Here is a 20303-nt window from a genome sequence, read left to right as displayed (position 1 = left end):
AGATGATTGAGACACGACTCTCTTCTAATCAGAAATAAAAGTTTAAAATGTTAAATATAAAACTCACACGACAGCATTGATCGGACAGACTCCATCGCTGGTCTGAACCTCAAATTTATCCACCCTTCTAAGAATTCTAAATGGAATGTTTGATGTTGTTGTAACACAACATCTTGGAGTATCACCTGAAAATAAAAGAATAGAATAGACTTTATTGTCATTGCACTGAGGTACAACGAAATTTCAGGTGCTCCCTTACCCAACAACAAGAAGAAAATAAAACATACATTAGAACAAAAGACAAAGAAAAGAGACTAAAACAACCAATGTTAATTCATAAATAATGTTAAAAAAAGAAAATTATAAATATATATATAATATATATGCAACGTAATATAAATATATGAAGAGTTTGGTTCCAAAACGCAATAAATCCATTTTGACAAATTTTGGTAAAAATGTGTTTTCTATACCAAGAAAGAGAAAAGATGAAAACCACTATTTTCTGTTACAAACTTTCACATAGCATCTTATAAAAACATAAACAATTCAAATCCATAACTTGATTTTCAAAGATTTATCATAAAGAAAGATTATTTTTTCTAGAAAATGCAATACATCTATGATAAGTTTTTTTTTCCAAAATGATATAAATCTATTGAATCAATATATAAATGTGCATTCATCTATGTTATATTCATTTAGTTGACTAGAGTTATACACTGATTAAAAAATAAACATTAATGGCATTAATGTCATATTAATAACACTGTCATTGCTGCGGTTATACTTGTGACGTCGGTGCTGAACTTTTTTGACAGCAATCAGCTGTTAAATGTTTTGGTCCTGCTCGATTTTTGTTGGCTCCACGTAAAATAAAAGTTTTTCATAAGATCCCCTGGGGTCAATGTGTTAGCATGACAGAAGCTTGATGATGTCGGGGGAACAAGCAACCTTCTCCCGAGTGCCTCTCGTGTAAATTATTAGATGTTACTGGCTTACGGTTTTTTCCCGTCAAAGAAAACCACCACAGGTTTATCAATGCTATTAAAGTATTATTTCGTTTTTGTTTGTTTATTGATCACGAAGTACAAAGTACATGAGGAAAACTAGGACTCCGTGAGTAACGCGCCACCTTTGTTTGTTTACATTGCGTGGAATGATGCGCTGTAATTTGTGGAGCGGATTTATTGCATTCTGTAGAAAAGGAGGAGTGCCGTTTGTCGCGTTTTGGAAAAAAAGATGACAGAATAACACAGCGGATATTGGATTTTGCGTAAAATTAAATGGGAATTATGCTGGTCTATGCTGGTGGTCACCAACATACCAGCACCAAAACACAACATATGCTGGTCTTGCTGGTATGCTGTTTTTTTAGCAGGGCAAGCACAATATAAAAACATAGAACACATCTCCCATTTACATATATACATACATACAGACATAAACTCATCCACGCTTAATATTTTGGCTCCATATACATACACATATACATTAGAATTGCTCGAAATGGATTAAGTAAAAAAAAAACAGCCAAAAGTTTCAATTATAGCAGACAGAGCAATGCATCATGTTCTATAAGATTATAATGTTTGTAGCGAGATCCACGGGATTAATATGTACAAAATATATTTCAAACCTAGTGGAGTTGGTAACTTATAATAAAGTAAATGTGTAAAGTAGCATAAAATAGAATTACATAATAAGCAAGAAATAAAACTACCAAATGTGTATCTATTTAATGATTGGATTTCACAACTGGTAACAACAACAACACAACACATACATAAAAGACAATACAGCATTTTGTGTAGGTGTAGCAAGTGAACAAAATTTTTATTTGAGAAACTTACTATTGCGCTTCTGATTTGGCTGTGAGATTCGCTGAGAATGAATTGGCTGTGAGAATGTTCATTCCAAAATGGCGGCCGCGCTACTGTTGCCAAAAACGCATCAGAGTTTCGCCTCTTGTGCTTCAATTCTCTTGGTGGAGTGGATAGAAGACGTTAGCAGATGGCCAAAAATAAAGTTGCCAGATACATATATACCTATATTATATTAGTGCAACCAAACGCAACAACCAGACATATTGATGATGAGAAACCGTTTTAATAAACTTTCTGAGTTGCTAACACGTTAGAACCAATGGGGAACACTTCTGTTGCATTAATGCGCGCGCAGGCTATTTGATCACTTGGGCTGTAAAAGGTCCCCTAGGGATGCGAGTCCGTGAAAAGGTACTTCCTAAGGTAATATCCATTTTCACAAAAAATCCGATGCCTATCAGTTTTGTCGGTTTTAGATTGCTTATGCATGCATCCCAAAAAGACAAAACAAACATAAAAACACAAAAAGGTGCAAAGTAGCTGGGAGCCTCGAGTCGCTGCGTCAGTGCGCACCGCCATCTTACTAAGTTATATAAAATAATAAATATACCCCAATATCTCAAATACACTAATAGACCAACAGTAAAGAAAATGATCAGCATTACCTTGAACAATGCTGCAGGTGATGGAGACAAAAATCCCGAACATCAACAGATCCATTGGAAGTGTTTTTGTATCAAGCCTTCAAAACTTTGAATCCTGTGGTAATGGTTTGGTTTGGCAACATAATCATATTATGATCTGCCCACTTTATATGTGTGTGCGATTTAAAGTGGTCATGTCACAAGACTTTTTAAAGATGTCAAATAAGTCTTTAGAGTCCCCAGAGCACATACCATAGCTTATTTAAACTATATTAAACTATATTAAATTGTTTTTCTTGTTTAAACTTTACACTGTTAACATCTCTGTTGTGCTGGTGAAGTAACTACCACTGGTTATAGTTATGTTATGATGCACTGCGCTAGTAAAGTTTAGAGCAGTATTATAGTCTAATTCAGTTGTACACTGCAAAAAATGATTTTAAAGAAAAAAAATTCTTAGTATTTTTGTCTTGTTTTCAGTAAAAATATCAAAAAATTCTTAAATTAAGATGTTTCTTAATGAGCAAAACGACCCAAGAAAATAAGTCTAGTTTTTAGACCAAAAATATCAAATTTAAGTGATTTTGTGCATAAAACTTTAGGGACTATGGTGATACAAATCATGTCAAAACAATTTTAAAGTGGGGGGGGGGCACGAGTGGAAATTACACCCCTGTTTACAATTCAGGAATTTTAATCCAGAAGCAGAAGCACAATCAGAAACATGGATTATAAAGATGCATTTATTCCTGAAGGCTTCATGCAATTGAAGATATTGATGATGGTAAGAGAAATAACTGATTACTTTATCTGTAAGTATTTTTTATAATAATATAAAAATAACATTTTAGGAAATATGTTGATGCACGAATAGCAAAGCATCATCTTTATATTCAAAGTGAAGATGTGTAATGAAATGACATTAAATATGGAAGCACGATCATACGGTGCAAAACATTTTACCCCAAAAACTACTGAAGCATGACAGATTCTAGAATAAAAACATCTTTGTTTTCTAATTATAAGAAAAAGTTACAGAAAACTTACATGTGAAGTTCACTAAATAAAAATGGGAAAAGAAGACACAAGCATGCAAACATCAGTCATACATTTTTTTTTTTTTTAGGTTGTACAGAACATTGCCTGTCCTCATGCACGGACATCAGATATGTTTTTTTGAGACATTTTTTCCCTTTGTGATATTAAGCGCCACAGAATTTTCTCCACCTTTGGATGAGCACAAAATCTCCTCTCTTGAACATATAACCTGAAATGAGATTGTAGATGATTGAGATACGACTCTCTTCTAATCAGAAATAAAAGTTTAAAATGTTAAATATAAAACTCACACGACAGCATTGATCGGACAGACTCCGTCGCTGGTCTGAACATCATATTTATCCACCTTTCTAAGAATTCTCATTGGAATGTTTGATGTTGTTGTAATACAACATCTTGGAGTAACACCTGAAAATAAAATATGAATATCCTAATATCTCTAATGCTGTAATAGACATTGATTTTTAAGATCAATTATTTTTCAGTTGATCTGTATTCATGCTTTTGACCAGAATATACAAATATTTAAGGTCCAAATATTTAAGGATATTTTTGTTAAAGCTGGGACACATTAATCAAACAAGTGCACGCTAAACATTAAAATTGAATAAAATTGAAGTGACATTTTTTAATGTTTTCAGGATGCGTTGCTCTTAAGTGATGAGTGAATCCATGACATTATGTTTCATTGTGAACATGAAAAATATCATAAACAAAATACCAACCATTGGAATACAAAACTATACTTCAGTAAAGAAATGATCAGCTTTACCTTGAACAATGCTGCAGGTGATAGAGAGAAAAATACCGAAGATTAACAGATCCATTGGAAGTGTTTGTATCAAGCCTTCAAACCTTTGAATCCCGTGATAATGGTTTGGTAGCAGGCTGTGATCTGCCCACTTTATATGTGTGTGTGCTTTAAAGCTCCTCCTTTAAAGTGACAGGTTTTGATATATTTCGGGCTCAGAAATGAACATGAAAGTAATTTAATTTTAAGTGATGTATCTTTAAAATTCTGCATCCCTGAGGTCAAAGATGAGCTACTTTATTAGTTTTAATAAGGCATTTGATATTAAAGTGAGGCATCTAGTATATGAAAACAACATTTTATTTATTAACATCAAACATTAAGATAATTTATAAATAAATACTAAAATTACAACAAATGATCAAACTTCTAGTTACAATTTATAATAAAATAAAGAGGATAAAACAAATCAAATAAAATGAATAGCAGCATCTGGAGTTTCATCTAAAGTGTCATGCATCTGAAACACATAAACACACATGATTTCATTAAAATAGAGTTTTAAAAACATGCATCTGTCAACAACAGATTACAGAATGCTATTGGCACGTATTATCTGTTCATCAAATACTTTCTTTAAATCCGGATAATCCCGGCCTCAGGTCATTCAGAAACACGGCTTTGTCTGCAAAATCTATTCAATTCCTGCACGGTGCACGGAAGAAGAACTGGATGAATGAAGGTGCGCATACATCAAGGTGCAAGAGTTTTTACCTGGTTAAAGTCCCCATGAATTAAAAACTGACAATTAAAAATTTTTTATGAAAAATTGCAGTTTTCATTATAAACAATTCATCCGTGTGTCTCTTTTTGCATGCGCCCTCATAAACTTTAATCATAATCTGAAAATGTACTTCCATCCTTTTGTGGAGATAATTTCCTGATGATGTCAGCTAGACTGCCTGGGCGGAGCATCTGTTAACCCCGCCCCCTCCAAATGTCAGTCTGCTCAGAGTACTATTTTTGAATAAAACATCTACTTTTCTATATCCAATCAATTTACAGTTAAAACACAAGCCATGCCCGCTATTTATCTCATGTTGTATTCCAATTCATTTGGCAGTGCGTCACAATACGGAAGTAAAGTCGATCATGATTTGTTTACAGGGACTTTAAAAGAGGTTTACTGAATATATAATCCATTTTTTTTGCCTTTTACTTTTATTCAGAAAGGACAGTGAAGAGTGACTGGAGACTTTTATAGAAGTGGAGATTCTTTGCATGCATTTAGAGGGTTTTGCAGTGAAGTTTGTTAAATACCAATAAAATTACTAAAGTGATTTTAATTACTGACTAATAAACTTTTCATTTTTATTAAAGTGAGTTTCCTGAAGCTAAAACATAAGGGTACATTCACACAGGGCGAAAGCATTAATGCTTGACGGAAGGCTTGTCTGAAGCGTGGCCAACAGCCAATCACAGTGGCCGCAACACATGCTCCGGTCTTGCATCAACGTAATTGGCTGGGTAGCACTAGGTTATTTGCATAAGGTGATATGATTGGCTGACACACACGTTGGTGCTTGAAAAGTTGAGAAATGTTCAATTCTGCTGAGAGCAACGGCAGTGACGCGACGTTGACGGATCCACAATTCAGTTCGGCAACGCATGACGTCTCCCATTTAAAGTAAATGAGAAGCGTAAATGCTTTCGCCCAGTGTGAATGCACCGTAAGAGTAAAAAATACTTGTTTACAAGAAAACATTTCAAATGCACTTAGTGGGTTTTGCATCGAATTTCTTTATATATGTATGTGCCTACACTGTAAAGTTTTATAAGTTATATCAACTATTCACACGTCAAAACTTAAAATAATACGTTGGGATTGACTTGCAAAACCAAGTTGTTTTAACTTCATGCTGCATTTTTGTTTCAGTGTATTGATTCAAGATTAGTCATCAACATATATTTGGTTTAAATCAAATAGTCCAAACACTCACCGGTCCTTTTCCACGAAGCCAAAGGTTTCCCGGAGACGACATGAATGTGTTCTTGGCTCTGCTGTGCAAACAACATGAAACGACAGGATGTCAAAGCCCATAAAACACAATTGACTTTGATTTTGATTTACCGTTGATTTAATGTTTCAACATGAGCTTCTGTCTGGACAAGCAAAACACCCAAATGATAAAAAGGTGGCATAGCATAATCCTCAAAGCACGTTTAAAAGAGGAATTTTACACAACCTTTCTAAAAGTCAGTCAAAGATGCAATGCATGTGGGTGGTTATGAAGACATTCTGTGTTTTTTCTTGTTTGTTTGACTGCTATGCCATTGCTAGGATAATTCAGATGTGTTTGCTTACTGGTCTAGTCTTGTCTAGTCACTGCAAAAAAATACTTTCTTACTCTTGAATTAGGGGTTTTTTCTTACCCCATTGGCAGAAGAACCCAGTTTCTTTTGCTTGTTTTAAGCACAAATGCACTAAAATGTTATGTTTTTGTCTAAAAACTAAAATTATTTTCTTAGGTCATTTTGATTATCAAGAAGATGCATCCTGATTTAGGAATTTTTTAAGAAGTACACTGCAAAAAATGACTTTCTTACTTAATATTTTTGTCTTGTTTTCAGTAAAAACATCAAAAAATTCTTAAATTAAGATGTATTTTCTTGATGAGCAAAAGATTTTAGACAAAAAAAGTTTAAGCGAATTTGTGCTTAAAACAAGCAAACAAATTCTGCCAATGGACTAAAAATAAAATTTCTTGAATTACGTTTTCATGAAAAAAGAAGCACTTATTTAAAAAAAAAAAATTCTTATTCCATTGGCAGATTTTTTTGCTTGTTTTAAGCACTAATTTACTTAAATTTAATATTTTTGTCTAAAGACTAGACTTATTTTCCTAGGTCATTTTGCTTATCAAAAAATCATAATTTTTAGAATTGTTTTATATTTTTTGTAAAAACAAGACAAAAATACTACACTGCAAAAAAATTATTTTCAAGAAAAAAATTATTAGTATTTTTGTATTGTTTTCAGTAAAAATTTCTAAAAATTCTTAAATTAAGATGCTTTTTCTTGATGAGCAAAATGACTTAAAGAAAATAAGTCTAGTTTTTAGACAAAAAAAGTTTGAAGCGAATTAGTGCTTAAAACAAGCAAAAAATCTGCCAATGGAATAAGAAAAATTTTCTTGAATTAAGTTTTTATGAAAAAAAGTAAAGTTATTTAAAAAACAAAAATTCTTATTAAATTGACAGATTTTTTTTTTGCTTGTTTTAAGCACTAATTTACTTAAATTTAATATTTTTGTCTAAAGACTAGACTTATTTTCCTAGGTCATTTTGCTTATCAAAAAAATCATAATTTTTAGAATTGTTTTATATTTTTTGTAAAAACAAGACAAAAATACTACACTGCAAAAAAATTATTTTCAAGAAAAAAATTATTAGTATTTTTGTATTGTTTTCAGTAAAAATTTTTAAAAATTCTTAAATTAAGATGCTTTTTCTTGATGAGCAAAATGACTTAAAGAAAATAAGTCTAGTTTTTAGACAAAAAAAGTTTGAAGCGAATTAGTGCTTAAAAAAAGCAAAAAATCTGCCAATGGAATAAGAAAAATTTTCTTGAATTAAGTTTTTATGAAAAAAAGTAAAGTTATTTAAAAAACAAAAATTCTTATTAAATTGACAGATTTTTTTTTTGCTTGTTTTAAGCATTGATTTACTTAAATTTGATATTTTTGGTCTAAAAACTAGACTTATCTTCTTGGGTCATTTTGCTCATCAAGAAAATGCATAATTATTTAAGAATATTTTTATATTTTTGGTAAAAACAAGACAAAAAATACCAAGTAAGAAAGTCATTTTTTCACTGCAAAAAAAATATTTAAGAAAAAAATTCTTAGAATTTTTGTCATGTTTTCAGTAAAAATATCAAAAAATTAAAATGCTTTTTCTTGATGAGCAAATCTTGAACATTTTTCTTAAAATAATAAATTAAAAATTCTAGATAAATTTGCTTACCCCATTGGCAGAATTTTTTTGCTTGTTTTATGCACAAAATCACTAAAATTTTTTTGATATTTTTACTGAAAACAAGAGAAAAATACTAAGAATTTCTTTTCTTATAATTAATTTTTTGCAGTGTCCACATCTATCTATCAATAAGTCGAACTATTCATGTTATAACTCAAATAAAATAAAAAAAACCTTTATTAAGCGCAGGCAGAAATGACATCTGTACCTGTTGGGTTTGCTGGATTTCTCTCATGGCCAGTCTGATAGATGGGTAGAGTCGTGGGAACGGTCGCGTTTCATGATCATCAGTATCCTTATGATCCATCTCTCCTATATCCATGCGTCTGCGTCTGTCGGAGATGCGTTTCATCACAGGGGGTTTGCGTGGTTCGAGGTTTGAGTTTTGCTGTGGGGGAATGAAGAGTTTCTGCATCTGAAAGTGGATTTTCTTTGAACCCAAGTCCTCAGCATCACTGCTGTCCTCTGCATGAGCCGATGAAAAGCCTCTGAGCTCTTCATAATCTGGCTCATGTTCACTCACCTGATAAACAAACAAACATAAAAGAGTTACAACTGCAAGTGTATAGTGTTTTACATCATGTGATAATCTGAATGGATAATTCATAGATTAAATAAATAATAAACAGACTCACCTGACCACAGGGTGCTGTAAGCAGCTCCATAAAGGGTTTGATGCCCACCTGAGCGTGATAATGGACCAGATCTGTGAGAGAAGAGTGAGCCCGGTCCTCCCCAAGGATCACATACTTCCCATTAGTCTGCACTTCTACCATATAATGACGACAGCGATCGCCACCCCTGTTACAATCAAACAAACATCAAGAGTCCAGATTAAACCAAAACCAAAGTGAGTTGAGACCAAGACAAAACCATCACTCTTCAAGATTCACATAACCCTAAACCTATAGAAGCAGGGCTTAAGTCTAGTCCAAGACTAAAATGCTTGTTTGAGCCGTCCTAACTGTGCATTCACACCTGACGCACACGCAGATGGACACTTGAACATTTTGAGTTTACTCTCTTCATTCGTGTGAGAAAGCCACGCGTGAGATTCTAGTAATTCGAGACATTCACACGGAAATATGCGTTATGGGAGGGGCTTCTGTGACTCCGCTCACTTTCTGTAATCATGACACTCTTAGAGCTAGCTCCTGATTGGTTAATGTGACGCGAATATCCGCCAAAGTTTAGATTTTCAACTTGCGCATTTCCCGCGGCAACGCTCAATTCGATGCCTATTCGCATCTTTGCATTGACTTAACATGTAAATCACTCGCGCTTGCCACCTTTTCCGCGTCTGGTGTGAACGCACAGTAACATTTACATATTTTAAAGAACGATCATTTTATTTTATCACTTTAAACTCATCTATGAGCATCGTAATAGCATATGTAAAAGTTTTTCCTGTGACAGTCATTTCTTTATGCTTTAAATTAAAAGTATCCCTACACCCTTGCCTCATTTAGTATGCACGGACCAATGAATATGCAAATTAGCCTGAATTGCACAGCTCAGACCATGGATATGAATATGGAAACCCCACTCTAATAAAAAAATCCAGATAATTTCCTCACCCCTATGTCATCCAAGAGGTTTATGTCTTTCTTTGTTTAGTCGAAAAGAAATAAAGTTTTTGAGGAAAAAATGCGGCTTCAAATGGCTCTAAAAAATCCCAACCGAGGCATAAGGGTCTTATCTAGCAAAACGATCTTCATTTTCACTCAAAAATTGAAATATGTACAACTTCTCGTCTTGCACTAGCCGTGTGATGCGCCAGCGCGACCTTACATAATGCGTCATGAAGTGGAAAGGTCACACATGACGTATGTGAAAAGTGTGGAGAAAGAGGAGCGTTCAGATGTTGTTGTATGAGGAATGATATTAATTAATGTCTTTGTGTCAGTTTTTTGTTTAAAATGGTCCGCAAGTCAAAAACGTGTAACCTTTCAACGTGACTACACAATACGTAAGTTCACCCTGGCACATCACACTGGTGCAAGACAAAAAGTTGTGGTTTAAAGTACATATTTTATTTATTTATTTTTTTGCAAAAAGGATGTTGGTTTCTCTAGATAAGACCCTTATGTCTCGGTTGGGATTGTTTAGAGTCCTTTGAAGCTGCACTGAAACTGGAATGTTTTCCTTAGAAACTTAATTAATAAAAAAAAATAAACATCTTGGATGACATGGGGATGAGTAAATTATCTGATTTTTTATGAAAGTGGAGTAATCCTTTAAAGCATATTAAAAACACCATGTTGACACATAAATAACAATAAAAACTTGATTTTCACCATAGTGCATTTGTTCAATGTTCACTTTAATTCTAGAGCACACATTAATACAAGAGTTGTTACCATTGCCTTCTCTCAAGATGCACACCAGTAATGTTTTTGTATGGTAAATTTACTACTGAACTACTCAAGTCAACATTTTCTTTATAGCTACATTTATGCAGAAACAATGAATGGCTTCATATGAGCCCCCTCACAAAGTTGCTTAGGGCCCCCAGAAGATTACTAAATGATAACTGGGACTCCGTTCATGGTTTGATGGCCTTTTATCAGAATACAGAAATGCTTTGCCTTTCCTAGATCTCACATGGTCTAACGCAGTGGTTCCCAAACTTTTTCAGCGTGCGGCCCCCCTTGTGTACGATGCATTCCTTTGCGGCCCCCCAAAAAAAACATTGTTCTAAAACTCAACATTTTAATAAAAAAAACATTAAATTATACAAAAAAGTAGTGCTTTTGGTTAGAAGCCTATTTTGTTTAGGTTTAATTACACAAAATTCATGATAAATTAATGTATTTTATAAAATGTCATAAAACTGGGGCCCCCCTGGCACCATCTTGCGGCCCCCCTGGGGGCCCCGGCCCCCAGTTTGAAAACCACTGGTCTAACGCAATTCTGCGAAGGAATTTAGGCAGGTTAGATACTTGGGGAAAAACGTTGAAGTCAGAACAAAATTAACAGCAACACTGAACAATTTTAGTAAGAGAGCAGACAAAAGAATAAATGTCCTGGGAAGGAAAGCAGATGTCACTACTGTGGGAAGCAAGGGCATTTAAAAGAGTGTAGGAGAAGAAAAAAGATACAGAAATGAACAATGTTTTATACAGAGCCTGCTTACAATCCTCAAACTCCTCCTCTCTTCACCTCATCTGTGGGGTAACTGACTGCTAAGTGTTAAACATTAAGGCTTATTGTTGTATTGAAATCAACAAGTTTGAAAGAACTCTTTATGTAAAAATTTGAGGTGAAACTTGACGTGAGATTTGATCGTAGCCACCGCTCATGTCCATACTGATAAATCTAAAGTCTTGCGTGCACTACAAAAATGACTTTCTTACTTAGTTTTTTGTCTTGTTTTTAGTACAAATATCTCAAAATGTTTTTATCAAGATGGTTTTTCTTGATGACCAAAATGACCCAATAAAATAAGTCTAGTTTTTAGACAAAAAAAACATCAAATTTAAGCGAATTTGTGCTTAAAACAAGCAAAACAATCTGACAATGGGGTGAGAATTTTTTTTCTTGATTTAAGTGTTTAAGAAAAAAAGATCAAGATTTATTTTCTTACCTCACTCACAGATTTGTTTGACTTGTTTTAAGCACAAATTCAATTAAATTTTATGTTTGCTTTTTTAGTAAAAAAATTTATTTAGGTCATTTTGCTCATTAAGAAAATACATCTTGATTTAAGATTTTTTTTTGAAATTTCTACTAAAAAAACAAGACACAAATACAAAGTAAAAAAGTGATTTCCAAGAAAAAAAATTCTCAGTATATTTGTCTTGTTTTCAGTAAAAATATCAAAAAATTCTTAAATTAAGATGCATTTTCTTGATGAGCAAAATGATCTAGGAAAATAAGTCTCGTTTTTAGACCAAAAATATCAAATTTAAGGGATTTTGTGCAAAAAAAATCTTGAACATTTTTCTTAAACACTAAGTTCAAGAAAAATTTGCTTACCCCATTGGCAGATTTTTTTTGTTTGTTTTATGCACAAAATCACATACGTTTGATATTTTTGCTTTAAAAACTAGACTTATTTTCTTGGGTCATTTTGCTCATCAAGAAAAAGCATCTTCATTTAAGAATATTTTTGATATTTTTACTGAAAACAAGACAAAAAACTAAGAAAATATTTTCTTGAAAATCATTTTTTCGCAGTGTGTAGTGTAAGAAAGTGGAAACAACCGTACGCAGTTTTCTGTCATGTGCTTGTTTCAGAAACTAGGCCCCTAGTCTTCATTAAAAAAAACTTTCCAAAAATATTAACATTGTGTTTATGAAAGTTTTGTATTCAATCCGTATCACATGATAAAAACGGCTTTCTTTCTCTGATAATATTGCCTAATTATATCAGCCGTTATTACATCTCATACGAAGACTTGAATGCAAATGCAAAATTTAAGATATGATTGCAATCATTTTGTTGATATTTCTAATTTCATTTCTTTTATTTTTGTTGTTGTGCTGAGCTGTACGTTTGGCAATCACATTAATGATGTTAACAAATACATAAGACAAGAGTCCTCTTAGTTGAAGACCAGGACAAAATAATGGTTTTGAGACAAAGACCTTCAAAAAATGCACGCTTGAGCATTTCAATGAGTTTTTCTAAATAGTGTGACTGAAGAAACCCAAAATCATTATGCTTTTCTTGTGTCATCAGTTTTTGATTAGCATGTAACCAAGTTTTTATAATAAGAGCTAATTTTGTACATATAAAACACAGAAAAAAAGTGTTTATTGAATAACTGATTTCATGACACAAAACTTTTTGTTTTGGGGGCATTCAGCATTATATTCACCTGTATGTGAGTGTAAAGCCCTCCCGACTTTGACCAACACGCACCAAGAAGCAGCCGAGAGGTTTATCCGTCAAAAGATCTTCTGCTTGTCTAAGAAACCAAAAAGGTATGATTTAGCACAATATAAATTTTTTGCAGATGTATATTTTGATCTGTTTATTAAGACAAACCTTCGTGAGATCATTCCATGAAACCAGCAAGGAAAGGATCCGTCTCTGGCCAGCTTACGGACTTGCGTCTCTTTAAACCAGCGGATGGTGTTGGTCTTTTTCAAGCGTTTTTCTTTAATACGCTCTTCATCTATCGGCTGAAGCACCAGAGAGGCGTCCAGATGAACATTCTCATTTAATTCATTATCAAACGGAGTCGCCTGTCCAGACAGAAAAATAGTGTGTAAAACAGGCTTGAATTTGTCTAAAACCTTTTTGTTTAAATCATATGCAAAAAAAGAAACATGCACAATAACACAAGAGTTCATGATGATTTGAAATGAAACCTGATTGAGCTTTAATACAAACAGGACTGTATAACTGATGTGCACATGAAGGAGATAATCTCACTGCGTGTTCAGGTGTAGGTTTAACTTAATATAATACTGATCATTGTGAAGATCACGCCTCACCTCAACCAGTTTGCTGCGAGGCCGTGGCACAGGTATCAGGTGTGGGGGTTTAGTGATGCCGTTCAGGATCGACCGCGGCCTCGGCTGGGGCAACTTCTTTCTCGGCAGAGGTACCGGTGGAGACGCCGGGCCTGAAAACATGAAGCATTTACACATTTGGCAGATGCAATACATTTTAGAAGCATGCATGTTCCCTGGGAACTTTTTATCTGTGTCTCACCTTAATTTGTTTTTGAAATTATTGCATGTATAAATGAACCGAGCCCCTGGGGTGACATTAGAGTAAAAAAATCTAACGTTTAGTTGTGCTCACGCGAAACCTTCATGTGCAGAATATTTTTAAAGTTTAGTTTTGCATGCTCTTGTGAAACTTTTGTGCGTGCACGTGAAAGTTTCATGTGAGCATGCAAAACTAAAAACAATAGTTTCACGTGCGCACGTGATAGTTTCACGACAGTTCCACGTCTGAAAGCTATAGTTTCACGATAGTTTCACTTGCGCACGCGATAGTTTCACGTACGCACGCGATAGTTTCGTGCAAGTTTCACGATAGTTTCACGTGCACATGTGATAGTTTTGCTATAGTTTCACGAAAGTTTCATGTGCGCACAAGGTAGTTTCACGTGCGCATGCGATAGTTTTGCGATAGTTTTACGTGTGCATGCGGTGGTTTCATGATAGTTTCACGTGCGCACGCGATAGTTTCGCAATACAAATGCGAAACTTTATTTAATTTTTGCTCCATGTCCTCTTAGGGGCTCCGTATAAATGTTTCTTATGCTGAAGCAGATTTGTGGTTAAAATTTAAAGCCATGAAGAATATTTCTTACGAAGGTTCTCCTGCTCCACCTCCAGTCGTCTTCTCTCCTCCTGTTCCTCCATCAGCTTGCGTCTCCTCTCTTGCTCCTCTCGCTCCTCTTTCTCTCGCTGGGCCTGTCGCTGTCGTCGTATCTCCGCTATCAGAACCAAATACCTCTTCCTGCAGATCCTCGCACGGTAATCTGCATAAAGGACAATAAATGTATTCAGTGCTACAGTAAGTAAATGTGTTTGCCAAAAAAATAAAGGGGCGACGCAGGACCTGACCACCCAGAAGAACTATAATCAGATTTAATGCATTTGGTTGGGTTGTATGAACAAGTCAGATAATTTGGCAAAGTTGACATTAAATCTGAGGCATAGAGCTTAAATAAAAATGAGACGTATCAACCAACTTTCTGAACCATACCCAACATACAAAAGAACCAAATATAGTTTAATATTAGCATAAATGCATAATGAGATCATATATACACCAGACATAGTAAACTCTATCTGATGCCATTCTTACAGTAAATATGCCAGGGTAAAAACGTCTAAGACAGCTACTGAATCACGTCTTTACTTGTACTGATGGTTTCTGTGCTATAATTGATGTCTGACAGATGCTTTGGGCAATGCAATTAAAACCACCTGAAAAGTCGAGGGCTTTGTGCACTCACGCAAGCCTTTTACTGGAGCTCTTCCATACGACTGATATCATTCAAGCAAATTGATTTTATTGTTACTCACTCTTCTGAATGATAACAGCTGCCTGGCCCATTCTGTCCAGCAGACGCGCCAACTCCTCCTGATGCCAGAACTTAAAAAACAACCGGCTTAATCTGAAAGAGCAATCAAAGAGAAAGGCTCAGACTTGCCTGATACCATAAGAACAAAGCTGTAATCAGATTTTAAGATTCGGCACGAAATGGTTCAAAGATCTCAAGTGGAAGTGGAAGAAACATTCATGGCAAATAAAATGTTGTTTTAAACTCACCCACATTTCCAGCCAGACAACCCAGTGCTGTTCAGGATGGCTATACAACTAAAAGAAATAAACATACATTAAAAACAACACTTGACCTTATAAATCGGCAATTTAATAACTATAAAGAAGCACTCAGTCATGTTTCTACAAGCTCTTATAAAAGCATTAATCATTTCTGTAGATTTCTTTCTTCATTTATAACCTTTGCATTTAGGGTGTCAAAACAATTAATCACGACTTATCGTTTGCAGAATAAAAGTTTTTGTTTACATCATATATGTGTGTGTGTGTATATATATATATAAATAAATAAATACACACGCACACACATGTATAATTTTAAGAAAAAAATCTATTTATATATTAAGCATTTATAATTTATAATTATATAATAAATTCAATATAAATATAAAAATGTATATACACATGTAAATACTTCTTAAATATATACATGCATGTTTGTGTATTTATATACACATAATTATTTTACACAGTACACACACATATATGATGTAAACAAGAACTTTTATTCTGCAAACGATAAGTCGCGATTAATCGTTTTGCAGCCTTATTTGCATTACATGTACACATTTGCCACGTTCTTTTATTCAAAGCAACCTACAGTGAATTTAATCTATGCATTTATTTATTTATATATCTATGCATTGTATTTTTGTCCATGTGTGTCTTTCCCGACGATCAAACCCATGACCTTTACATTGATAATCGAGGTATAGGATCTCATTTACGTCTCATTTATGAAGCATGCGTATGCACGAATTTGTGTGTGAGATGTGCGTACGGATGTTTTCATGAACAAATCGTGATTCAACAAAAATTTTCATATCAAAATGTCTTCTAAATGTACGCAAAAATTCAATAAAACCTATAACCACTCGTATGCAATAATCACATACACTATAATCAAATACTAGGCTATAATTATAATGTTTATAATAATGTTGATATATCAAATTAACATGATTATATTTAACATTATAATATTTTCTGTATTATATATTATTATAATACATGATCTATATTATTATATACATTATATTATACATTATTATAGCCTACTTATTTTTCCTATACATATAAAGAAGATGCGTTATTACAAATCCTCACGCTTTCCTTCCTCACCTTTTAAATCTCTATGTGAAAGCGTCTGCTTAATGTATGCCTGATGTAAATGTCATGTAAATGTAATGAGAAGCCCAAATGTCAATCACTTGATCTCCTGTCTATTTTATTTTAGATACAGATGCTCAGACATATTAATTAAATGTCATATTTGTTATCGCATGTAATACTTCTTTAATGTTACTCCGGTCGGTGGAGAGCATTGGCTTCCTCCAGCGACATCAAGACCTCCCAAATAAAAAATGCAAAGTAAAACAGAACTTTACCGATAATAAATATGATCATGGATTTCTTTTCGAGCTCTTTTGCTTCGGTGACAAACTGCTTTAAAATTCCTGTGGACCAACGATGTGGAAAGCCTTTATATGGAGCTGGTTTGGGGCGTGTTTAATGCAAATTACCAACCTCGTGCACGCGGCCGCTCATGTAGAAAACGTCAAATTCACTGACGTAAGAACGAGTATAAGAACAAATTCATGTGCATACACACGTGTTGTGAATTAGGCGGAAAGTTTTCGTGAGAAGTTCAAGTGTGCGTATAAATACGAAAAACGTACGCAATTATTAGTGAATTATAATTTTTTTCCACTGACCTTTCTTTGTCCAATGGGAGATCAGGTTTCACCAGCAGAATGTTGTACCTGCAGGACAGAGATGTGAGTTATTTTACACAACATCAGATGTAAATTTATAAATGATGACATCACAAACAAACCTTTCAGTAAACTCCCTAAAGGTCGGACGCCATGAGAATCCATCTCGCCGGATGCGGATGGTTTCCAACAGACCGTTATACCTCAGCTGAGGAGAAAGAGAGACGACTGTAAATATAACGGACTGAAGAAATGAGGAGGATGCAATAAACAGTGTTACTACAAATGTCCAGCAGGTGTCAGTGTTGTATAACGCTGCTTATACGTTCATATAAACTCACTGAGACGGCCTTTTTACGTCACAGGTCATATATGATGTAAACATGTCTGCAGACTTTTCCTGTAACATTCATAAGTTTAACTCAACTTTTTCTCCCCTAGATTCAACCAACCGGTTCGGTGTCATGCGTTATACTCAGTAGCTTCACTATGACAGAGATTTGCAGTCTGTCATCATTATTATAAGGGCAGTGAAACGCTTCCAAGTCTTTAAGCACAGATCCAACATCATTCAACTCCACTGTGGAAAATATCTGAGGCCACAAACAAGGCTGGAATACAGTGGACATGATCCTGATGAGATCTCCAGACGTACCTGATCCATCACCAGATTACTGTCCAGATCATCAGGCTGTTTGCTTCTGTTGGGTTTGATGCATCGTACAAAGTGTGGATTGGCCACAAACATCTTCTCCATCAGGACAGCCAGAGAATGCTGCACAAAACAAAACAAAACTCACATCGGGTTCAAATAACAACACATCTGATTCTCAACAAAGAGAAGTCATTTATTTTACATATACTAGTGTTGTAGTACTCAAGACCGGTCTCAAGACCATTTTTTCATGGTCTTCGCCCTGTCTTTTTTAACATGTACGCAAACATAGGCACACATTCGAATGCACAGCCTTGCAAATTATAGATTATTTGACTCATATGTGTATACAGACATTTTTGCAAATTGCGCCACATGATGTGCAGAATTAACATTAGCTAAATGTTAAAAAAATCTCTTGCCTTATTTTTTTTACACTGAATGTTAAAGGCACATTTAACCATACACTGAGTGTTTCTGAGATATTTGATATATATGAATGTGTAAGGTTTGTTTTCTAAGCATCTTTTACCTTGAACTGTGCACCAACAGACTGTTTCCTGGTGGAGTTAAAGTTGTCATCTGAAACTAACTGAAATTAAAACGGATGTTAAAGTAGATCACACGATGAAACACTTAAGGGCGATTTATAGTCGTGCGTAGGTCCTACGGCGTAGCAGCGACGGCGTAGGTTCCGCGTCGGTTTTCATTTATACTTGTGCGTCGCCATCCGCGTCGACGTGCAAACACATGCGAAACCGCTGGTTGGCAGTAATCACGCGTATAACCACAGCGCAGCAGAAGTCGTCACAGAAGAAGAAGCTAAGCAAGTAAACCCACAAACGAAGAAGAAATAGCAACTTGTTGTGTATAATTTGAGAAGACCAGCAATGATGGAAGTAAATAAACAGCGACTTATGTTTCAGTTTGAGTTAAATCACTCCTCAACTTGGCTCATCTTTGTTTTCACCGTCTCAAACGGAAATACCTATGACGCAGTTTTTTTTACCTGACGGGAGGGGTTTTGGTCAACCAATCACAGCGCTTACGGTCCGCGGAGAGCCGACGCGCTGTTAGAAATTTTGGGAGGTGCGCGTCAGGCTACGCAGAGCTACGCACAGGCTACGGATAGCCTACGCCGTAGCTACGCCGTAGGACCTACGCACGACTATAAATCGCCCTTTATACACTCACCTAAAGGATTATTAGGAACACCATACTAATACTGTGTTTGACCCCCTTTCGCCTTCATGGTGGTCATAAAGGGATGGACAGGGTCAGAAACAATGCTCAGGTAGGCTGTGGCATTTAAATGATGCCCAATTGGCACTAAGGTGCCAAGAAAACATCCCTTTACACCATTGCATTAATGAGAAATTGAACAGGTGTTCCTAATAATTCTTTAGGTGAGTGTAGATTATGATTATAACTGTGCTGAATGTACGGATGAAACAAATCATTCAACTGTAGCTGTTAATATTTGCAAAATGTTTAGAAAAATTCGTAAAACTATTAAGATTTTGATGCATTGTGACATTCTGACAACAATACATCTGTTTGTAATGATTTTTAAACTAGGATAACATGCATAAAAAAAAAAGATTATACCTTTGCTTTGCGTGGCATCAGAGTCCCTGTTCGAGAAATTGTGGCTGAAACACAGAAATGGCAAACATAAGTATTGTGTAAATATAAATCTGTTATCTTATTATCTGACAGGCTTTTACAGTATGTTTAAACTGACAGAAACAATGCAACCCATACAGTATTTCAATGATTTCACTTGACACTGTGGTTTAATCAGAGATACTTCTGCATTCAAATCACACATATGTGACTGTCAAAGTTCAGATTGAAAGTTTTGAAGAACCTGCGAAGAGAACGCTGAGCAGTGGAGTCACGCTGTTGATGAAAAGCTCACGGATGTTTGCTGGAATCGTGTCTCTGTTCTTCTCCAGAAAACCACCAGCGTTGTATTGAACCTGAACAGAGCACAGAAACCCTCTTTATACAAACATTATAATCAAAAATAAAGGTGATGATGATATAAGGTATAATCTTACCTTCCCAGCATAGTGAACAATAGTAAAGAGAGGGGTGTGGCTTCTCACAACCTCAAAGTTTGGAGCCGTTTTAAATTTGCCGTTTAGCTTGTCAACAAAGTCTTTGTCTGTGGCCTGTGGGTGACAAAAATGACACATGACCTGCAATGCATGCTCCTTAGTTTAACACAAAACATCATCTGTATGAACTGCAATGTTGAGGTTAACAGGTCAGAGGCAGGTGATAAAACAAAGACACGTAATGTCAAGTGTTAAAACATAGTACTGTTTTTTCAATTCAGTTTTTTGGGGGAGGCA

At 34.8% G+C, this 20303-nt stretch overlaps 2 protein-coding genes across 3 annotated transcripts in view; both read right to left on the bottom strand.

Annotated features, from left to right (window-relative positions):
* Nucleotides 1-3815: 3815 nt before the first annotated feature.
* ccl27b (chemokine (C-C motif) ligand 27b) lies at nt 3816-4457 on the bottom strand. The gene is made up of 2 exons (XM_065264129.1): nt 4302-4457; nt 3816-3937 (listed from the first exon to the last, which is right to left on the bottom strand). The coding sequence occupies exons 1-2, from the start codon at nt 4354-4356 to the stop codon at nt 3816-3818; spliced, it is 177 nt and encodes a 58-aa protein (XP_065120201.1). The 5' UTR covers nt 4357-4457.
* A 165-nt stretch (nt 4458-4622) lies between these two features.
* The window catches only part of LOC135745737 (myosin-IIIb), a 41500-nt gene continuing 25819 nt past the window's right edge, over nt 4623-20303 (bottom strand). Inside the window, exons 14-30 of one of the 2 annotated variants that reach the window (XM_065264110.1) lie at nt 20007-20120; nt 19814-19925; nt 19552-19595; nt 18476-18535; nt 17944-18063; nt 17411-17496; nt 17289-17336; nt 15562-15609; nt 15315-15406; nt 14594-14764; nt 13764-13894; nt 13312-13511; nt 13142-13231; nt 8954-9119; nt 8527-8841; nt 6281-6341; nt 4623-4800 (exon numbers count right to left, since the gene is read on the bottom strand). In XM_065264110.1, coding sequence (XP_065120182.1) covers nt 4793-4800; nt 6281-6341; nt 8527-8841; nt 8954-9119; nt 13142-13231; nt 13312-13511; nt 13764-13894; nt 14594-14764; nt 15315-15406; nt 15562-15609; nt 17289-17336; nt 17411-17496; nt 17944-18063; nt 18476-18535; nt 19552-19595; nt 19814-19925; nt 20007-20120 — 1866 coding nt within the window. In that variant the 3' untranslated portion in view covers nt 4623-4792. The remainder of the gene's footprint in view (nt 4801-6280; nt 6342-8526; nt 8842-8953; nt 9120-13141; nt 13232-13311; nt 13512-13763; nt 13895-14593; nt 14765-15314; nt 15407-15561; nt 15610-17288; nt 17337-17410; nt 17497-17943; nt 18064-18475; nt 18536-19551; nt 19596-19813; nt 19926-20006; nt 20121-20303) is intronic. The other variant, XM_065264115.1, reaches the window with a different exon arrangement.

Source organism: Paramisgurnus dabryanus, chromosome 10 (genome assembly GCF_030506205.2).
Source record: "Paramisgurnus dabryanus chromosome 10, PD_genome_1.1, whole genome shotgun sequence".
Taxonomy (NCBI): domain Eukaryota; kingdom Metazoa; phylum Chordata; class Actinopteri; order Cypriniformes; family Cobitidae; genus Paramisgurnus; species Paramisgurnus dabryanus.
Note: the sequence above shows the minus strand (reverse complement) of the source record. Positions and strands in the feature narration are given on the sequence as shown.